A 19,498-nucleotide genomic window follows, 5' to 3' on the forward strand; every position below is an offset into this window, starting at 1 on the left:
AGAACACCAGGCATGAAGGGACCCTTCACCATGGAGGCTATGCAGATAGCAAAACAGACACATTAGAAATGCTTGACATTTTGCCATAGAGAAATTCAAGCTAAAGCCTCAGGTAGCACTCACTCTAAGGCTAACAGATTAGCAAAGTCTTGGAGAAAAGGGCGGATGCCAAGCCAAGAACTGAATGAAGGTGGGGACCTCTTCCAGATCATGGTCCTATAGAGAGAGCTGTGCAGAAATGCCAGGCTGGGAGAACAGGGAAACTCTCTCATTTGCTTAAATGACATTACTTGTCTAACACACTCTACTCCATCAATGAAGAGGTTCTCAGCCACTCACTAGTTTGTCAGTTGGAAGTTTTACAAAACCTCAAATATGCTGAGAGAAAAGTAGGTAAACAAGAAAAAGAAAAGAAGGTCAGAGACTGAAGAGAAGGCTCCAGAGAACCTGGGTTCAAGTCCCAGCATCCACCTGGTGGTTTACAACCACCTATAACTCTAGTCCCAGTGGGGTCCTATACTATCTTCTTGTCTCTGTGGGCACTGCACACACATGTGTTCATGCAAAAAATATCAAAGTTATTCCACAGTTTCCAGACAGAACAACTTACAGTGACAATAATCCCATTTGAAGTACTGCCCAGCATTTAAACATTAAAAGGAGAAAAGAATAGATAATCTATGAGTTTATTGTATGCTCGAGATCTCCAAGACAGTTTACTAAATAACCCATTGGAAACAAGATAGATATTTATTTAGTAAATATAAAATAAATAAACAGAAAATAAATAAATAAATAAATAAATATTACTATAGTAAATATTTCATAGTTTCTCACCTAGAAAATTTTCAAAGTAAATTTCAAATGGATTAAAGATTAAATGCTCAACTCACACATTGCTATAATGATACAGGAGGCTATTAATAAAACCTGGAGAGTGAAAGCCATTTGAGAAACAAGGACAAAAAGGAGGAGGAAGTCAAGTTAATTATGAAAAGCTAAAATATAATACATGTAAAAACAGAACACCCTGTGCACATTTGAAAGGCAAGGGACAAAGAGAAAATACTTACGGCCTTGTCAGATAAGTTTAATGCATTCAAACTAAACAGCTAAAGAAATTAGTGTGAGCATCCTAGCAGAAAAACAGACATAGCTATGAACAGGGTGTTCACAAAAGAAGGAACACAACTGACAAGAAATATGTCTCTAAAGTCTTCAACTCTTAGAGCAGCAGACCTTCAAACTAAACAATAAAGAGACACAGCTGCGTACAGGAATGATATCTCTGGAGTATGTGTGTCCAGACAAGAACACAGACAGTCATGTCATTAGGTATAAAATTAGCATTTTTGTCTTGTCTTGTTTTGTTTTTCCTTGGAGAACATGACAGATATGTAAGAATCTGTTCTCCCGGACCCCCGAGTCTCTATTCTTTGGGAATTGTACTCAAAGCAGGGAGGGGAACATATAGAAAAATACACATGTAAAAACATTCCTTTCATTACTGTTTATAATAAGGAAGCATTCTTAACTGCCAAAATTCAAACTGACGATGAAGTAAAAACAAATCATGGCATTTCACAGAACTGACTACAGGACAACCAGTAAAAACACTTTAGAAATAAAAACACTGGTGCTAGAAAGATGTCTCAGCTGTTAGGAGCACATACTGCTCTTCCAAAGAACTCCTCTTCTGTTCTCACCCCGCCACATTGGGCAGTTCACAACCACCTAAAACTCCAGCTCCAGGGATCTAATGTTCCCTTCTGACCTCAGAGGTGGGTTCCTGCGTATATGTGCACATAACCCCCCATGACACACACATACACATAAAATTATAAAACAGTAAAATATTTAAAGGTGTAATTCTTGATATGGAAACACATTTATCATTTACTTATTCATTTATTCTTGGTTAAAAGTAGGCTGCCAAAATAACATGGATATTATGATCCCATTTTTGTCCATTTATGTACACACCTACACTGTATGCCATAATCTATACATAGAGCTTCAGGAAAACCTCTTGGACGTTAATATGTTAATAATGTTATTTTCCAGCAGTATGATGTTAATGGGTGAGTGATTTCAATAACTTTAAATCTTCTCATTTCTTTCATGCTTTTTATTTATTACTGGTGAGATAGAAATATCTGGAAAAGACCCAGGAATCTCCCCCACCACATTTTTTTTCCTCTGCCGACTGATATATAAATGTCTCTCTGTGTTTATAAGCCATCAGATAAACAAAACCATCTGCAAGTCATTTTCTGGAGCAAGCCCATTTCTCAGTTTCAGGACAACCCAGAAGGAAAGCACAGGATGTGAAACAGAAAAAAATAGAAAAAAAAAAAAAGATCAGAAGTTGGTCCTTCCCCAGCCACTTGGCTGTTGGCACCCTTCCCCAAGGGTAAACAGCTCAGGCTTCCCCAGAAAGGACTAGACAGTGGACTCTGAAAAATGCTGTAGGGCTTCTAGGTGGCTGAAGTGTCCCAGAAAGAAAGGTCAAGACTAAGTAAGGGAGCCCCTATCAGAGGATGCCACGTGTAACTCTACAGGGCACCTGCCTTCTTCTTCCAAGTACAGCCTTCTCCCAGCCTTCCTTCTCCCAACCTCATAGCGGAGGGACCCTTTGCCTTAGTTGACTTAACAAAGTACAAAAATATAGACCTTGTGTTCTTTTCTTATGTGCATGTATGTGTGTACTGGATGTGTGCATGTACATATGGGATACATGTGTGGGCACGAATGCTCATGTGTGTGGACACCAGGGGACCACCTTGAGTGCTATTCTTCAGTCACCAGTCACCTTGTGTTTTGAGACAGGGTCATCCACTGACCTGGAACTTGCCATGCAGCTAAGTTAGCTGGTTGGTGAGCTTGCCTGGCTCCCCTTCCCAGCTCTGGGAGGACAAGTGTGTCACCTCACTCAGCTTTTGTGTGTAGGTCCCAGTGATGTAACTTGCTTAGGTCCTTATGCTTGCTCAGCAAGTTCTTTACCTACTACGCTACGTCTCCAGGCCTGACCTTCACTTATTCTTTAGTCTGAGTTCCACAGGGAAAACTAAGGTTGAAATTTGGAATATTCTGGACTCTTGTGGCTGCAGACTTCCTGTGAGAGTCTAATGAAAACTGAGACCCTCCCCTCAGCACACACATTCAACATAACATCTTACGTCTACTTTCACGTAAGGTCCCTGAGCACATGTGGGTATGGCATGGACAACAAATCCTGTTAGCTTAAGTCTCCCAGTATAGAATTAACTCCCTGACAGTGTTCAGAAGCCACTGAGGAGTGAACCCAGCTCCTGTGTCCTCAACTGTTACAGCCCACTCCAGTGGGCATTCCCATATGACCTTGAACCCTTCTTCCCCAACACCACCAATTGTCTACCATTCTCAAAAGTCTGTTACTTTTACCACATTCAATAAAAATAAAACAGTATCTGAATAGAGCTTGCACAAAGGACACACTCCTGTCCCTTTCACACTACATTAATACTACCACTTTCAAGTGTTCTCTTAAAGGCCCCTGGCTTATGCTTCAAGGCTCCTGCTCTGAAAATGTACAGGGATGGCAGTCGCAGCAAATCTAAATGAAAAATGCTCACTTCAGAAGAGCCTACTTTAATGACAACACAGTCTATCACTTTAAAATAGATCTCACTGAGGCAATGCCTCCCGACATTTTACAATGACATCTTGGCTTTGCAACAGTTCGAGGCAGAGGGTTTGGGGGTGGTCTAACCTCGGCAACCACACGAACTATGTGGTGAGTTTGAAAACACACTCCCAGATGACTCACCTGTGAACCCGGGTGCACAGATGCATGTGCCATTCAGCCCCTCGCTGTCACAGGTACCTCCATTCAGACAGCTGATGTTAGCACAGGGATCCTTGTACAGTTCACAGTGTGTTCCTGCAGAGAAGCAAACAAGAGAGGGTGACTCATGGAGCCCTCCCTGGTTCCTGTAGCCTTCAAAAGGGAGGTATCTCACCAGCATGTGACCACACTGGGGACAGGTTCATGATGTGTGTGTGTGTGTGTGTGTGCATTTGTGTGTGTGTGTGTGCAGGAGTATGCACCTGTGTATGTGTGTGAAACATATGTGTGTGCATGTCTATGCGTATATGTGTGTGTTGTGTACATTTGTGTGACAATGTCTGTGAATGCATGTGTGTGTATGCTTGTGTGTATGCTTGTATGTGCATGGGGTGTATGCATGTATATGTGTGAATGAATGTATGCATATGTACACATGTGTGTACATCTGTTCTTGTATGTACATGAATGGATGTGTGCCCACTCCTTACTTTAGGATATCATAAAAATGTCCCTTATTAGAAAATAACAAATTTAATCCCTGCCCATGGACTCTACTATCTTATCTCCCATGTCCTCTACATATCCCAAAGCCTATGGCATTTATAGAAAGCCAAAAACCTGAAAGTTAAAGGTTCTCAGTGGCTTGCTCCAACACCCATGAACATATAGGCAGCAGTAATTGACTTTTATGAGTTGCTGGGGGTGGGAGCAGGCAGTTATAGAAGAGGTATTAGGCAGATATGGGGGAAATGAGGAGGAGATGGGGTGTATATATAACAACATTTCATTGTGTAACTGTATAGAATTCTCAAAGAATAAAAGAAAAAAATCCCAATGGCAAACACTGAGTCTCCAAAGGAAACATAAAGTGCTTGACAATGGAGAGACTTTTCAACATTGCTGAATGACAGCGAAGGTAAGACTGGGAGTCATCCCAGACCCTTTGAAGGAGAAGAAAACTTACATCCTGATCCAGGTGAGAACATAAGCAATGAAATGCCCATCCTGACAGTCTCAAGTAAACGGAGCATGAAGCGAGTAAGAGCCATAAGATGCTGACCTCACTGACCCTCCACTTCCTTCCCCAGCTCCTATTGCTCAAGTGATTGCCACACCCAGTGATTCATCCTGCGGGCTCTGACACATTGCTGGCCTTTCTCTCCTTTCTTTGTCACTGCCTTAAGAAATGATGCTCAAGAAAGCGGGTGAGAAGAATATAAAATGGACTTACTGCCTACACACGCAATTGCCCTACTTGAGCAGACCATTTTAGAACAGCCGCCCTTAATTTCTGGTTGTGCGCTGAATATGATCAATGCCATATTCAAGCATTGATCAGCATCTTGCCTGGGATTTTTCCCAAGAGTTTTCCAGATCTCACTGATTCATACCTGCAGGAAGCGGTCTCCCCTAACATGATCTAACTCCCTCTCTGTGTCCAGGGCCTTGAAGGCAACCCCCCTGTCCCGGTAATATGAAACTTTCTTCTGCATTTGGATGTACATGATCTCTTCCTGAAGTTTCCCTTCCTAGAGTCTTGGGATGCAGCTCATTCAGTGTTTGATCCCCAAAACCACAAAATCCAGGCACACATATGTATATGTATGTGTGTACACACATACAATCCCAGTACACCAAATTTTGAGGCAAGAGAATCAGTTTAGAGTCATCCTTGGCTCCATAGCAAGTTCAAGACCCTGTCTCAAAGAGAGGGAGTGAGAGACAGAGACAGAGAGAGTGAGAGACACAGAGAGAGTGTGTGTGTATTCCCTAAGGAAGAGCATACCCACTGAATATCCAATACAAAATGGTCAAATCTGAAAACACATACATACAAGTAATATTACATGAGTTGAACAGGTTGCGTTTATATATTTAAAAACTATATACATGTATACATATATAAACAATTATATATTACATGTAAACTATATGTAAATTATGTTTACTTAGTATATACATACATATGTGTGTATACATATACATAGAGAGAGAGAGAGTAAGAGAGAGAAAGAAAGAGAGAGAGAGAGAAAGAGAGCCATGAGTCTAAAAGAGAGCAAGAAAAATGTATGAGAGAGCTTGGAGAGAGGATGAAGGAGAAAATAATGTAATTATAATCCAAAAATTTAAAAAGTCAATTAAAAGAGTGGGGCAGAGAAGTCCTCTCTACTTCAAAATATTTATCTCAAAGACCATTAGTTTCCATTGAGCTGATCAACAGAAACCAGACAACAAAAAGCTCCAGCTGTAATGTGAAATAAAGCCACCACCAAAGTTCAGAGAGAAGGCCAGCCAACCTGAATAGCTACAAGGAGGCCATGTTTATCAGGTACCCAGCAATCCCTAGCCAGTCCAGCCAGGGCAAAAGAGCTAACTACATTCTCCAAACAAGGCTAAAAAGCAAATTCTAGGCCAAAATTTATACATAATAACTGTATCTATCTATATTCTATCTATCATCTGCCTAACTATTATCTAATCTACCCATCTATTTTTTCTTAATAGCAAATCTTTTTTCATAATTTCCTATTGATTCTTTGTGAAATTTCACATGCACCCCAATCCCATTCATTTCCCAGTCCTTCCACATCTACCCTTGACCCTTATAAACTTCTACCAAAAGAAAATAAAAAATATAAAACATCATGCCATGGAACCTGCTGTGTGTCACACAGTATGCCCTTTTGCCCGAACAGCTTTCCTTACAAGTGTTCATTGCACTGAGTCATTGGTCTGATTCAAGGTCTCTGGCTTCTGCTATACTATCAATACTGGACCCTCACAGAGATGTCTCTGGGATATATCCTGTTGTTGCCCTATGTCTATGCCTATGATCCTGCAGCTCTGGATCTGTAAGACCAACTGGTTCTTTTACCCACTCCAGCAGCTCATAGGTTGGGTAGATACTGGGGTAACGTCAGCTCAAAGCCCTGGATATGGGCCTTACGTTTTTTTGGTTTTTCGTTAAGGTCTCACATAACCCAGGTTGGTTTCAAAATCACTATATAGCCTATGATGACCTTGAACTTCTGATCCACCTGCCTCTACCTCCCAAGCACCAGGATTCCATCCAGGTGAATATCACCCACATCCTGTAAATGCATTCCTGGATATCAAACCAGAAGAGCTTGTGAATGCTTCATCGACAGACCTAAAAGTCTCAAATGAGATAGATTTAATAAGAACCCTCAAATTCATGAGCACATAATTGCAATCTTCCATGTATCAGGGTTGCTTTTCCTTTGGCAATAGCTTTATTCACTGTTATTTTTCTTTTTGGATAGATAAAGTATTCAGTTACCGGAGCACTCCTTGAGAGATTTTTGGCAGCAAGGCTGGACAAAAGCTCATCTTAGCAGAAACTTGATTCCTGTGAATTGGGAAAGGCTCACAGTCCCTGGTGCATACTTTGAGTCGCTTGCATTTCTATAGTCTAAGACTGGTAATCCTTCTGTTAAAAATTACAGTCACATTGCCCTGCCAGTCATTAGAACAGAGTAGGCTGGAAACTAAATGTAGGGAGGAGATGACCATGGTTATACCTGGTACAGCCAGGTGCTTCTCCTGTTCAAGCCTTCCTCTTGGGTTCTGGGACTCACCTTCATGCCTTCTCCCACCATTCCTCAGAATGTTCACCCAATACTGTCTTAGGTATTCCCAGACCAAACATGTCTGCCTTCCCCTCTTTCTCAGCAGGGCTTTGCCTGACATAATTGAACTCCTTGGTCTATTCGCAAGACAGAGAGATATCCTTTCCCTTGGCCCTTCCCGAGGTAAACCAGGCTTAGCCATTGTGTGTTGAGAGCTTGCTAAGATGTTCATTGTCACAGAATCTCCTGTGTCAAATCACAAAGTGTCCTTTCCCCTCCTTGATCCCCCCTACTTCAGCTCTCTGAGCACCTTCAGAACAGCTACAATACCATAACCCTGTCCTCACACAAAGGATGACAGCCAGCCAGTGTACTTTGGCTGACACGCAGGTGGGATTGCCAGAGGAATGAGAAGTCATTCCAAATTCCAAATGGGCCTCCAAAACATCCTATTTTGTTAGGGAAAACCAGATCCACACTTGAAGCTAAGTCTGAGGACTGCCATACACATCACCCCTTGGCAAGAGACTGAACATGCACAATTATGAAACATGTTTAGTCTCAAACAAAAATAAACAGCAAAGCTAATAATAATTCATAGTTCTCATATTAAAGGATCGACAATTAATGTTTCTGGGAATTTTTTCTATTCTAACAGGGCTCTTTCCTGAATTTAGTTTCAAAATGACCTAGACCACAGGAGCAATGCACCAATTATATTTCCCTATTTGTTCCAAATTACTTACAATTCGTATTTGAAAGCTGAAAACCATTCAGTTTTATCTCCCAGAAGGTAAGCTAGGTAAAGACAATTAACTAAAAATACTCCTGGAGGACTCCTGTTCTATATTACAGTTTTGTGGCTGTTGTTTTCTGGTTTGCAATGCTAAGGGTTGATCTTAGGACCCGAGCTTACTAAGCAAAGCTCTGCACCCCTGAATTGCATCCCTCACCTTAGATGTGTTCTTTGCACTTCAATTTTGCTTTGCAGTGTCATCCTATTTTGTTCAAATTCTACTTTGTCCTTGAAGACTTTCCTAGTTTTCCATTGTGACTGAGCTCACCATCTTCTGGACCATTTGAGAAGTTCAGTTGCTACCTCAACCATAGCCAAATTGTTCCTTTAGCATGCTGGCCTAAGCCTGCTCCCCTACTGAAGTGATGGACAGAGCTGGGGAAACTCAGACTCAGCTCACGTCTCCATAGATCACAGTGCAGAAGAAGCATTTGAACTCTCTGTTTACTCTTTAAGGAGCATGTCACAAAAGACAAGGTTTTATCCAAAAGATAAATGTCATTCTTTCAGCAATGAAGATACTATGTCACCAAAACTCTAACCTGGTGATATAATTTCTGAGATATTATCCATTCCCCCCAAAATTCAGAAGGGATAAAAGTTAAATGGACAAAAATATTCACGGTAGAATCATTTATCACAGGCATGGGCAGTGGTCAGGTGCGACCAGTAAGTCACCAAATGAGCTGTGTAACAAAGGGACTGCTAAATATTCCTCTATGGGACCACTACATCGCCATCTAAAATAAAACCAGAAAGACTTCCTAGCAATGTATAAATCAAGTATGATTATCACGTTGTGTGCCAGTACAACACAAAACTACAAGTATGTACAATTAGAATGGAAATGACTACAATTATATATTGCTTTTGTGTGCCGTAACCTTGTGAGCATTCTTAATCACTGGCATGTTGTTTTCATAATTAAAAACTGAAATGCTTTCTTTCTAACCTTCGTCACTAAGAGTCCCAAACAAGTATTGGATAATCATTACATTTTTTCTGCTATAAAGAAATAGAAATTAATCCAACATGGAGCTTTTTGACACTCTGAGGCTATGAAATTCGCCTCATATTTATGGAGGGGTCTTCTTTTAAGATCCAGGCATTTTCATTGCAGACAATGGTTTCTAGGTCATGACGCAGTTTGGACTGTTTGTCCATTCGTGTACCAGAAACATACGAATGTAGTAGTACTTGTAGCATTGTGATGGGTTTTCAGACCTGCAGAAGTTTCACCCTGTTCCCCTTTCACACAATCTTGGGGCAATATGTGCCCAACTTCATATTACCCTTGTGCAGTTATATTAATGTATAATTGGTAAAAGAAAAAAAAAACAGCTAATTAGAAAACACATTGGGTATGAAGTTAAAGCCCAGCCATCAGCTAAGTCCTAACTCCAAACAACTACTAGTTAACATTGGTATCCGCCTATCAGAGTGCTCACTATACCAGTTATACTGATTTTCATGCAGAAAGGCTTCTGCAGAGGGCAGCATTGTCCACTCTGCAGGGAGAGTAAGGCAGATGATTGTAAAGATGATGTCCGTACCCTTGTTTTCCCTTTGGAGCAAACAAAAGAACTTGCCACTCTGTCTTCTTGTCAGCTTTATCTACCTTCCTCTCCTCCTTCCCATCAGCCCTAACTCTTGCTTCTAAAAGTCCTGCCATTTGCTGTGCTTGGGCTTAGCTTGGTCCTGTGTCCAGTAGTCTTCACTGTGACCTAATCCTAAGTGACTCCATAAATAAAACAACATTAACCTTTCTTCCGATGATGGCTCCTGTTGATTGTCAACTTGACAGGTTCTAGAGCAGTGGTTCTCAACTTTCCTAATGTTGCGACCCTTTAATACAGTTCTTCAATGTTGTGGTGACCCCCAACCATAAAATTATTTCCATTGCTCCTTCATGACTGTAATTTTGCTAATGTTATGAATCATAATGTAAATATCTGATATACAGGATATGAGAAATACTGTTCTGGCATCACTGAAAAGTCTTTGAACATGTCTGTGAAGAAGTTTCCAGACAGGTAACTAAGGAGCAAAGACCCACCCTAAATGTGAGCAGTACCTCTCCCTGGGTGAGAGTCCTGGACTGCATAGAAAGAAGAAAGTAAGCAGAGCGCCACCTCTCATCTCTCTCTGCTTCTCTTTTTAAATTTATTATTAGTGTGTGCCTGTGTGCCTCTGTGTTTGTATGTGTGTGCATGTATGCGCATGCATGCGTGCATGTGTGCATGTACACACATTCATGCATGGAGAAACCAAAGCAATGGTGACAGAAGACAACTTTGTGGAATCATTTGTCTCCTACCTTTATGTGGGTTTCATAGACTTAGTCCCAGTTTGAAAGCTTGTGTGGCAAGCACCTTTTCCTGGTAATCCATCTTGCCAGTCTATTTAATAATAATATTTGTCCGTAGGCAGAACCAAGAGAACCACAAAGAAAAAGGGAAAGAAGGATCGCAGGAGCCAGAGGGTCTAAGGACATGAGAACACCACCCACAGAACTAACTAAGCAGGGCTCAGGGGATCACAGAGACTGACGTGACAACCATGGACCCTGTATGGGCCTGAGCTAGGTCCTCTGCATACATGTGATGGTTGCAAAGTTTGGTGTTCTTATGGGACTCCTAATAGCAGGAGTCTGGGTGTCTCTGACTCTTTTTCCTGCATTTGTGACCCTTTTCCTCCTACTGGCTTGTCTCATCCAGCCTTGGTATGAGGGTTTGTGCCTAGTCTTATTGCAACTTGTTCTGCTGTGTTCAGTTGATATCACCAGAAGTACTGTTCTTTTATGAAGGGAAGCAGAGAAGCAGTGGACCTAGAGGGGGTGTTAGAATGGGATGGGGGATGGGAAGAGTGGAAAGAGGGGAAATTATTGTCAGGATGTAACGTATGAGTGAAGAATAAAAGGAAAATAAACGAATCAGGTATTTGGGTTTTTTTTTAATGTTATTTGAATTTTATTTTCTCTCTGCTTGAGCCCATATGCAGTGTAACCAGCTAGCTCACATTCTTGCCCCCCTGCTTCCTTTGCCAGGAGGGATGTCAGCCTCAAGCTGCGAGCCAGAGCAAACCCTTTCTTCCCGAAGTTGCTTCTGTCCATTATTTTGTCACTGTAAGAGCTATGTCACTAACAGAGAAAACTGGTACCAAAACATGGAGCGATTTCTATGATAAATCTGACCTAGTTGATAGGAGTTATATGATAAATCAGATAGGTTCTGGAGGCTGGCTTGCGAGATGAACACGTCAGTTAAGTTCTGCGGCCTTTGAGGCTGGCTTGGAGGACAAAAGTGAAAGGGTTTGGAATTTGTGGCTAGCAAACCCTGGTAGAAGGCTATAAACAGACTTGTCAGAACACTCTGCCAGGAGTTTAGAAGACCACAATATGGAGAGAAGTGTAGATCATGGAGGCTAGCTCATGAGATTCTAGAGGGGTACAAAGATTCTACCAGAGAGTTCTCTACACAATTCATGTTATATTCTAGTAAACAATCTGTGTTTATCCTTTCTGTGTCCTGAGGAATTAAGAGAAATTAATTACTAGCTCAGTGGATTAATTTGTTTAGCAGAGAAAATTTCAAGATGGGATCATATTGGGGCTGTGGCTATGGCCACTGCTTGCTCCTCTCATCTCACCACGAGTGGAAAGCTGTGCCTTGGGAAAATGCAAATGTGGGCTGAAAGACATGGGCTAAACTGTGAATGCCATTGAAGAGAAAGTTCCCACTGCCTGTGAAGGATGATGTATGCAGCTGTGGTCCTACAGGGACAGGCTTCATTCTGAGATGACAGCGCTTCCCAGGATCAGCTACATGGATGTACAAGAAAGAGGGGTTCATGGAGTTTGGGGCCAAAGTCCCAGGGAGCCACTAACACTGGGCAATATACAGCAGGGTTGGAGTTCCTGCAAGGAGGCCTGAAGAGAATTTGCATGAAGCTATGAAGGTGAAGCCTGCTCCAGCAAAAAGAAAGGTAATTAACATTAACGCTTGGTCTACTCTTAGGAAGGAGACCTTTATTTAACACAAGTGTGTGACTCCTCCACCTCATAGAGACTTAATTAAAGTTATAGAGAACTTTACTTCAGCTATGGAATCCCCCCCCCCATGAGTCCCTGTGATCTGCCTCCATGTAATCCCCTCTCCTTAAACATGAACTTTTATTCCAGAGCATATCGGAAAATTCAGAGCTTTTAAAGACACATCTAAAGTTCCTAATCAGCTTACTTAGAAAGCTCATCCTGAGTGGGTCTGCCCTGACTGCAGGGGCCATTAAGGGGATCCAGACCTTTGCTGACGCGGAGAATCTGGATCCATAAAGAAGAAGCAAGCTGTTATAAATCCTCCAGCCAGAAGAAAGGATGTGAACTCTATCCAGCCCTGTGAGTCCTCATGAATGTATCCTTCCAGATTCCAACCTTAGTTTAGAGCTCAGGCTGTTCCTGACACAGTGGCTTGAGGTACCCTGGGCATGGCACTGCTTAAGCCATGCCTGGGCTGACAGAACTAATATATACTTAAAGCGGTGTCCTGAGTGACTGGTGTATTGTAAGCCTCTGTGTGGTAGCAGCTAGCTAATGTAGCAGTTGCGTCTATTTTAAGTGACTCTCTTCACCATTAAATTATCACAGTCGCCTCGCTCTCATCCATCTGGGTCATTCCCTGCATTTAAATCAGTGTTCCCACCTCCCTCCTGTTCTTCTTCCCTTTCCACTATCCAAATGTCTCCTGAGGACATGTCTTACAAACACAGTCCCAAAGAGGGTGCATGAGATCAGGGTTTCCAAATGCTTGAATGTACAGCGATTTCTTCCCTTCTATGCATGTGTGTATGTATGTGGGCATGTCAGGATATGTGCAGGTTCACGTGTGTACATGTGCATGTGGAAGCCTGGGGGGCAACCTCAGGTATCAGCCTCAGAAATGACATCCATCTCATTGGAGATGAGGTCTCTCATTAGCCTGCAATTCATCCAACAGGCTAGACCAGTAGGCCTGTGTACCCCAAACGACCTTGCCTCTGCTTCCTCGGGGCTAGGATGACACGGCTCACAGCAGAGGGAAGAGAGCTAGGGGAGGGAGACTGGCTATATTTGAAGATTTTTACACACATCGTAATTTTCTTTTACCCTATAGAGGAAGAGCCAGGAGTGTGTTTGGAGTAATGGTTTGATACAGGGCTTCCAAAGAAGTGCTATGACTTTAGAGCAAAAATATAGACAATTACAATATAACTACATTGAGAATGTATGGAAAGCATATGGAAAAGTTAGCATCGCAGCCTCTGAATTTTCAGGGATATGGGTAGGCTTTTATATGCAACTATATTTTCCTTGCTTAGTAAGGACAGTATAAGCTAGAGGTCGAAGACAGAAGAGTAGATAGGAAACCATTCTTATTCAGGATACATCTGCTTAATGATTTTGCTACTAATAAAATGAGAACTGTTACACAATTCTAAAGACTACTGGTAGCTTTAGTTATGTGAAGCCCATACTAACCCTATAACTGAAGGATATGGAAATAGCGGTATGCATCATTTTTTGTACTTTATACAGAGAAAACCAAAATCCATTTGAGAGCTTTGTCTGGGCTCAGCAGACCTGTGGCATGACTAAGATGAGCTAATTAGACCACTAGATTTGTTGTTCTTTTATTCTTTTTTCGGAATCAAATGAATCTCCCTCTTTCTCCACGTTCTGATAGACCCCCCAAGCTGAAAGGCCATGAGGATAAACCAACATGTCTGTCCCTGTGGCTTTGAAGAAGTGGATACTTTTTGGTTGTCGCTGGGTATCCCATTCCAAATGAAACAGCAGATAATGCTGTGTGTAAAGGCCTGGCCCCCGCTTTAACACATACATCAGAGCACCTCCCTGAGTGTGCCAGTCCTTAAAGCATTCTACAAAGACCAGAAAAGAGAGGAAGGTCTGTGAAAGAGAAGCAGGAAGAGACAGATGGAGGCTATCAAGGAAGCCGTGAAAGGAGTTGAAAGGTTAAGGGGAATGGATATAAATAGGAACTCAAAAGCATTTGAAAAATCTAAAGCCGGCCCTGATGCTCTGGAGTAGGACAATGTGCAACAGCTAGCAAGCAGTTCTTCCAGTGCAGCTGCTGTGAGCTGTGGCTGTCAGCCTCGAGCATCTGGGCTCACACGAAGCCACACCATCTATATACGCCACGGCTGGAAGCCAAGTTACAGGCAGGGAGAAGGGCTTGAAGAACTGAACCACACTGGCCGGCTCATGATGATAACATTACCATCTGCCTTGTGAGGCTGTTGCTTGCAGGATCCCATGAGTCAATACACGTGCATGCTTAGAACATGATCCACACACTTCAACTCTCCCATCAATGTCAGCTGTTTTTTTTTTTTTCCAGAGTGACACTAACAGGCATCTAATCAGATGAACATTCACCTCCCAACTGACTTGTTTAATAAAAAACTCACTTCTTTGCCAATACACGAGGCTCCGCCATCTCCCACCAAGGGCATCCTGTCTTCACCCACCCAATCATGGAGAACAGATATCTTCCTTTTTGTTACCAGCCATGGCTTTTGACCTCTCTCTGCCAGCACACCTTAACAACTCTTCCAGTTTCTTTTACCTTTATATGCATTCAACAGAGATGCATGTAAGAAAACAAAAAGGCAGGAGAGGGGTTTCTCAGCTAATCAGGAGGAAGCCTGAGACTTACAAATGGGTCTCCCAGGACCAATCAACCATCCCAGCCTCAGTATTTGATTTTGATCATAAACAAATCCATGCCACAGTTAGCCCTTACATACTAAGTTGAGAGCTCTGTGTGGTGTGGTCATTTAGAGCCAAGAGAGCATGTGAAATGGCTTACCTTTGTATTCTGCCAGGCACACACACTCATAGCCATTGATAAGGTCCCGGCAGGTGGCGGCATTCAGGCAAGGGGCTGACAGGCACTCATTGTATTCTTCCTCACAGTAGAGGCCATGGTAACCTGGGGGACAGAAAGGAAAAGCTGATGTCAGATGCATCTCATAAAATCCTACTTTCCTGTAGATCTGCCAAGAAGATAACTGGGTATTCAGTGTGGGGCCAGGCAGCAACGATTTTAGGGGCCAGATCCTTGGGGGTATATGGAAATGTGGATTGCTGAGAAGCACAGTTCTTGTATTTTTTCATGGCCCCAGGGAAAGAACTGATCCACTTAGCCACCTACTGGTCTCACACTTATGATTCCAAGGGCTCTGACATTGGATACATCAGTCACCAAATGTATTAACTCTGGCCATGAGAGGCATTGAGGGTGGCAGGACTTCTAGCACATGATGACAAACAGCTCCTTCCAAGGGCAATTTCCATACTATTTCTCTTTGTTCGTAAGAAAAAAATGCATTTATGTGAAGAAATATTGAAGAAGAAAGCTTTCCTCCCATCCTCCCAATCCAAAAAGAAAATGAATACACAGGGGCTTAGCTGAAATTCTTGTGGAGACATGGGCTTGTTTTGATATTGTTTACTTGTTTGTTCAAAAACACAAATCTATATGTCATACAGTTTCAAATTGTACTTAATATTTTAATTACTGGAGAATAATAGGAAAGAAGAAAAGAAGCCCAACAATTTTTATAAGGACAGCTTTTATGCTTCTATTTTGCAAAACAGGTGTTTATTTTACAAGACAAGAAGACACCATTCTCTGGGATGAGGCATTATGCTGTTTCCAACTTTCAAAAACACGTGTTATTGCCAATTTGCAGTGAAACCAGGCCACTTTTGTCTGGCCCTGTCCAAACAATGAGAACCATGTGAGTGCTTTGCTCTGCCTGTGTTTGTTCTGAATTCAGATAAGCAGAAAAAATAAACCTTTGCACAAGTAGGAACTGGAAATGCTGGGTGTCCCCACCCTAAGCCCCAGCCTTTCTGACGCACAAAAGGCCCTCAACTCAGAGTCCCGTAAGGATGAACTAATGTGCCCCATGCTTTGTTTCTTGTGTCTACCTCAAAAGTAGGTTAAGCTCATATTTGCATTATTAACAGAGCACTTTGCAACTGTGTTACCATCAAGGTTATTTTTGAACCACTTTCCAAATTTAGGTGGTGATAATGGTCCCTTTGAGGCAACCTTGATCTACCTAAGATAAATCCACCATGGGTTTTTGTCTCTTTTTCTATCTTCCCCTACACTCCGTAATCTTGGGAAAGCATCTCCCAGGACTCTTTATCAAGTTATTTCAGTCATCAGCCATCTAGAGAAGGTCACAGCTAACAGCAATTTTGTCCCCTAAAGGACATTTTGCATGTTATCATGACAGGTGTGGGTCCTTTTACTGGCATCAGCTGAGGAGATCTGGCTCAGCATCCAATAGTACACAGGAATGGAAGTCTTAAGCTAAAAGGCTTCAGCAAGCAATACCCTACAAGCAGAATCCATCCCAGGCTATTTTTGCAAATAAAGTTTTATTGAGATGCTGCCACATCCATCCATTGTGGCTGTATCTGTTTCTTCTACACTGTGACAGCAGAAACCCAGCAGCCTACAAATCATAGTTACTGTCCAAATCTTTATGGAGTATGATACACCATTGCCTATGCTTTTTAATGTGATTTTCCAGAAATCATTGCCAAGAACTATAAAGGATTCCCTAGCTGTTTTCTTCCAACAGTTTTCTAGTTTAACATCTTATAGATAAGCCTTTATTCCAAGTGCACTTGGTTTTTGTGTGTTGTAAGTTACCAGTAGTGGTGGATAGGTAGATGAAGGGATAATCAGCAAGAAATCAAAGAAGCAAAATTAAAACTACATCGAAAAACCACATCACACCTGTTAGGATGCCCTGCAAAGGAAGAAAAACAACAGAAAAACTACAAGAGCTGTTGATGTTGAGAAGTTGGAACTTATCTTAGTTCTCTTTCTTGTTACTATGATAAAATACCAGACAAAAACAACTTAAAGGAGAAAGGATTTATTTGACTTATGATTCAAGGACAGAATTCATAACTGCAGGTCAGTCACAGCTGTAAGGGCTTAGAGAACCTAGTAACACTCAAGAGCAAAGAGCAATGAATTAATGCATGCATGCTAGTGCTCGGCTTACTTTCTCCATCCTTACACAACCCAGGAGCCCCTTCCTAGGGAATGGTGCCACCCACAGTAGGCAGGTCTTCACACTTTAATCTATGTGATCAAGAATCCCATTGGCTAACCTGACTTGGACAATCTTTGACTGAGACTTTCTTTCTAGGTGATTCTAGATTGTGTTGACAAACTCTTCTACAATGTTAGTGGAAACATAACATGGGCCAGTTGCGTGGAAAAGGATATGCAGGTTCTTGGGTTAAAAATAAAAATGCTATAGGATTAGGCAATCTCATTTCTGGGTGTTTATCCATTAGAATTAAAAGCAGAATTTCAGAGAAATATTAGCACTTTCTCTATCCATTCCAGCATAATTCATAATACCCAAAAGATGGCAACAACCTAACCTTCCACCAACAACAGTTCAGTGACTAAAGAAAATGTGCTGTGTCCACCCAACAGAATGCTATTTGGAATAAAAGAAGGAGGAAATCCTATCATTGACTGCAACATGGACCATCTAGACATCCATACTAGTTGTGACAAAACAAACTCTTCACAGTCCTATAGTTAGAGGTCAAACTCACAAAAGCGAGACATGGAGTGATGGTTTCCAGGGGCGTGAGAAAGGGAAATTGGCAGCTGCTGAACAATGCATAGTGTGTTTCAGTGATGTAAGGTAAATCGACTCTAAGGATGTGGCGCACGGCAATGTGCAGATGAAGGCAGACTTCACGCCATACGTTTATCACAATAAATACTTCATATATAAGGAACTAGGGGCCGGAGAGATAGCTCAGTCATGTAAATTGCTTGCCTTGCAAGCTCAAGAACCTGAGTTTATTCCCCAGAACTCACATTAAGAAGAGAAAAGAAAACCTAAAATTAAAAATGCCAGACGAGGTGGCACACACTTGTAAACCCAGTGCTAGGGAGGGAGAGACAGATGGATTCCTGAAGCTTGCTAGCCAGCTAGCCTAGCCTACTCAGCACATCCTAGGCCAGTGAGGGACCCTGCGTGCTGGCTGATACAAGCTAGAGCCATCTGAGAAGAGGGACTCTCCACTGAGAAAATGCCTCCATAAGGTCGGGCGGTAGGGCAGCCTGTAGAGCATTCTCTTCGTGAGTGATTGATGTGGGGAGGGCCCAGACCATGGCAGGTGATGTGATCCCTGGGCTGGTGGTCCTGGGTTCTATAAGAAAACAGGCTAAGCACATCATGGAGAGCAAGCCAGTAAGCAGCATCCCTCCCAGCAAGGTCTTTGCATCAGCTCCTGCCTCCAGGTTCCTGCCCTATTTGAGTTCCTGTCCCAATTTAGAGGCATAAGCTAAAGAAACCTTTTCCTCTCCAACCTGCTTCTTCATGGTGCTTTATCACAGCAATAGGAACCCTGACTAAAACACATCTTGTCTTTAAAGAAAAAAAAAAAAGTAGACAGTACCTGAGGAGCAATCTAACTTGCCTTCACACTCCATGCACATACATATATGCACATGTACTTACATACATGCAAACATACAAAGAGAGAATTAACTGTCTTTGGACTCCTTTTCCTAATTATAAGAACTTTTTTTTTTATGATATAGCTCAGTTGATAGATTGCTTGCCTTGTAGACCCCAAGCCCTGGGTTTGATCCCACACCTACAAAAAGGACCTTTATATGCCAACGCGAGACTGTCCTGGGTAGGCCTGTTCCAACTATTTGCTCTCCCAGTAGATCTTTTATCAATCAGGAAGGATAATACGCGGCTCTGCGTGCACCCTTGCCCTCTAAAGTGAGGTGTCATTTACACAGACAAAAACCCGAAGCAAGTCTCTCGAAATTATCTATAATTATTTTGTAATTGGCAAATAGGGCAATTATCTTCCAATAGCATCCTAAAAAGCAAACTCTTACGTTATTTTTTACAGATGTAATTAAGCTGGTACTGTTTTTCCTTGCTTGCTTGGGTGGGGGGTTGGGGGTTAAGGTTTCATATTCTAAAATTGTTTCTTCGGAGACAGTAACATTTAAATGCCTTTACAGAAATGTCAAGGCACCCTTTCCACGAGTTGCCAAGGAGCCCTAAATTGTACTGGTTGAACTAAAAGGCATTCCTTCCAAAAGAGAAGGTCTCTGGAAAATGAGGCGGCCACCTCCTGCTGATAATTAATTCAGGCAAACAAATTAGTCCAGGGCACTAAGCCCAGGGTCTTAGGCTAGTCCAAGGAAT

General features: G+C 42.1%; 1 protein-coding gene across 2 annotated transcripts in view; it reads right to left on the bottom strand.

Moving 5' to 3' along the window:
• Window positions 1-19,498, bottom strand: part of Dner (delta/notch like EGF repeat containing) — a 290,910-nt gene that overhangs the window by 25,486 nt on the left and 245,926 nt on the right. For both annotated transcript variants that reach the window (XM_031368198.1, XM_031368199.1), the window contains exons 9-10: window positions 15,079-15,201; window positions 3,809-3,922 (exon numbers count right to left, since the gene is read on the bottom strand). In XM_031368198.1, coding sequence (XP_031224058.1) covers window positions 3,809-3,922; window positions 15,079-15,201 — 237 coding nt within the window. The remainder of the gene's footprint in view (window positions 1-3,808; window positions 3,923-15,078; window positions 15,202-19,498) is intronic.

The sequence above is a fragment of the Mastomys coucha genome, unplaced genomic scaffold (assembly GCF_008632895.1).
Source record: "Mastomys coucha isolate ucsf_1 unplaced genomic scaffold, UCSF_Mcou_1 pScaffold14, whole genome shotgun sequence".
NCBI lineage: Eukaryota > Metazoa > Chordata > Mammalia > Rodentia > Muridae > Mastomys > Mastomys coucha.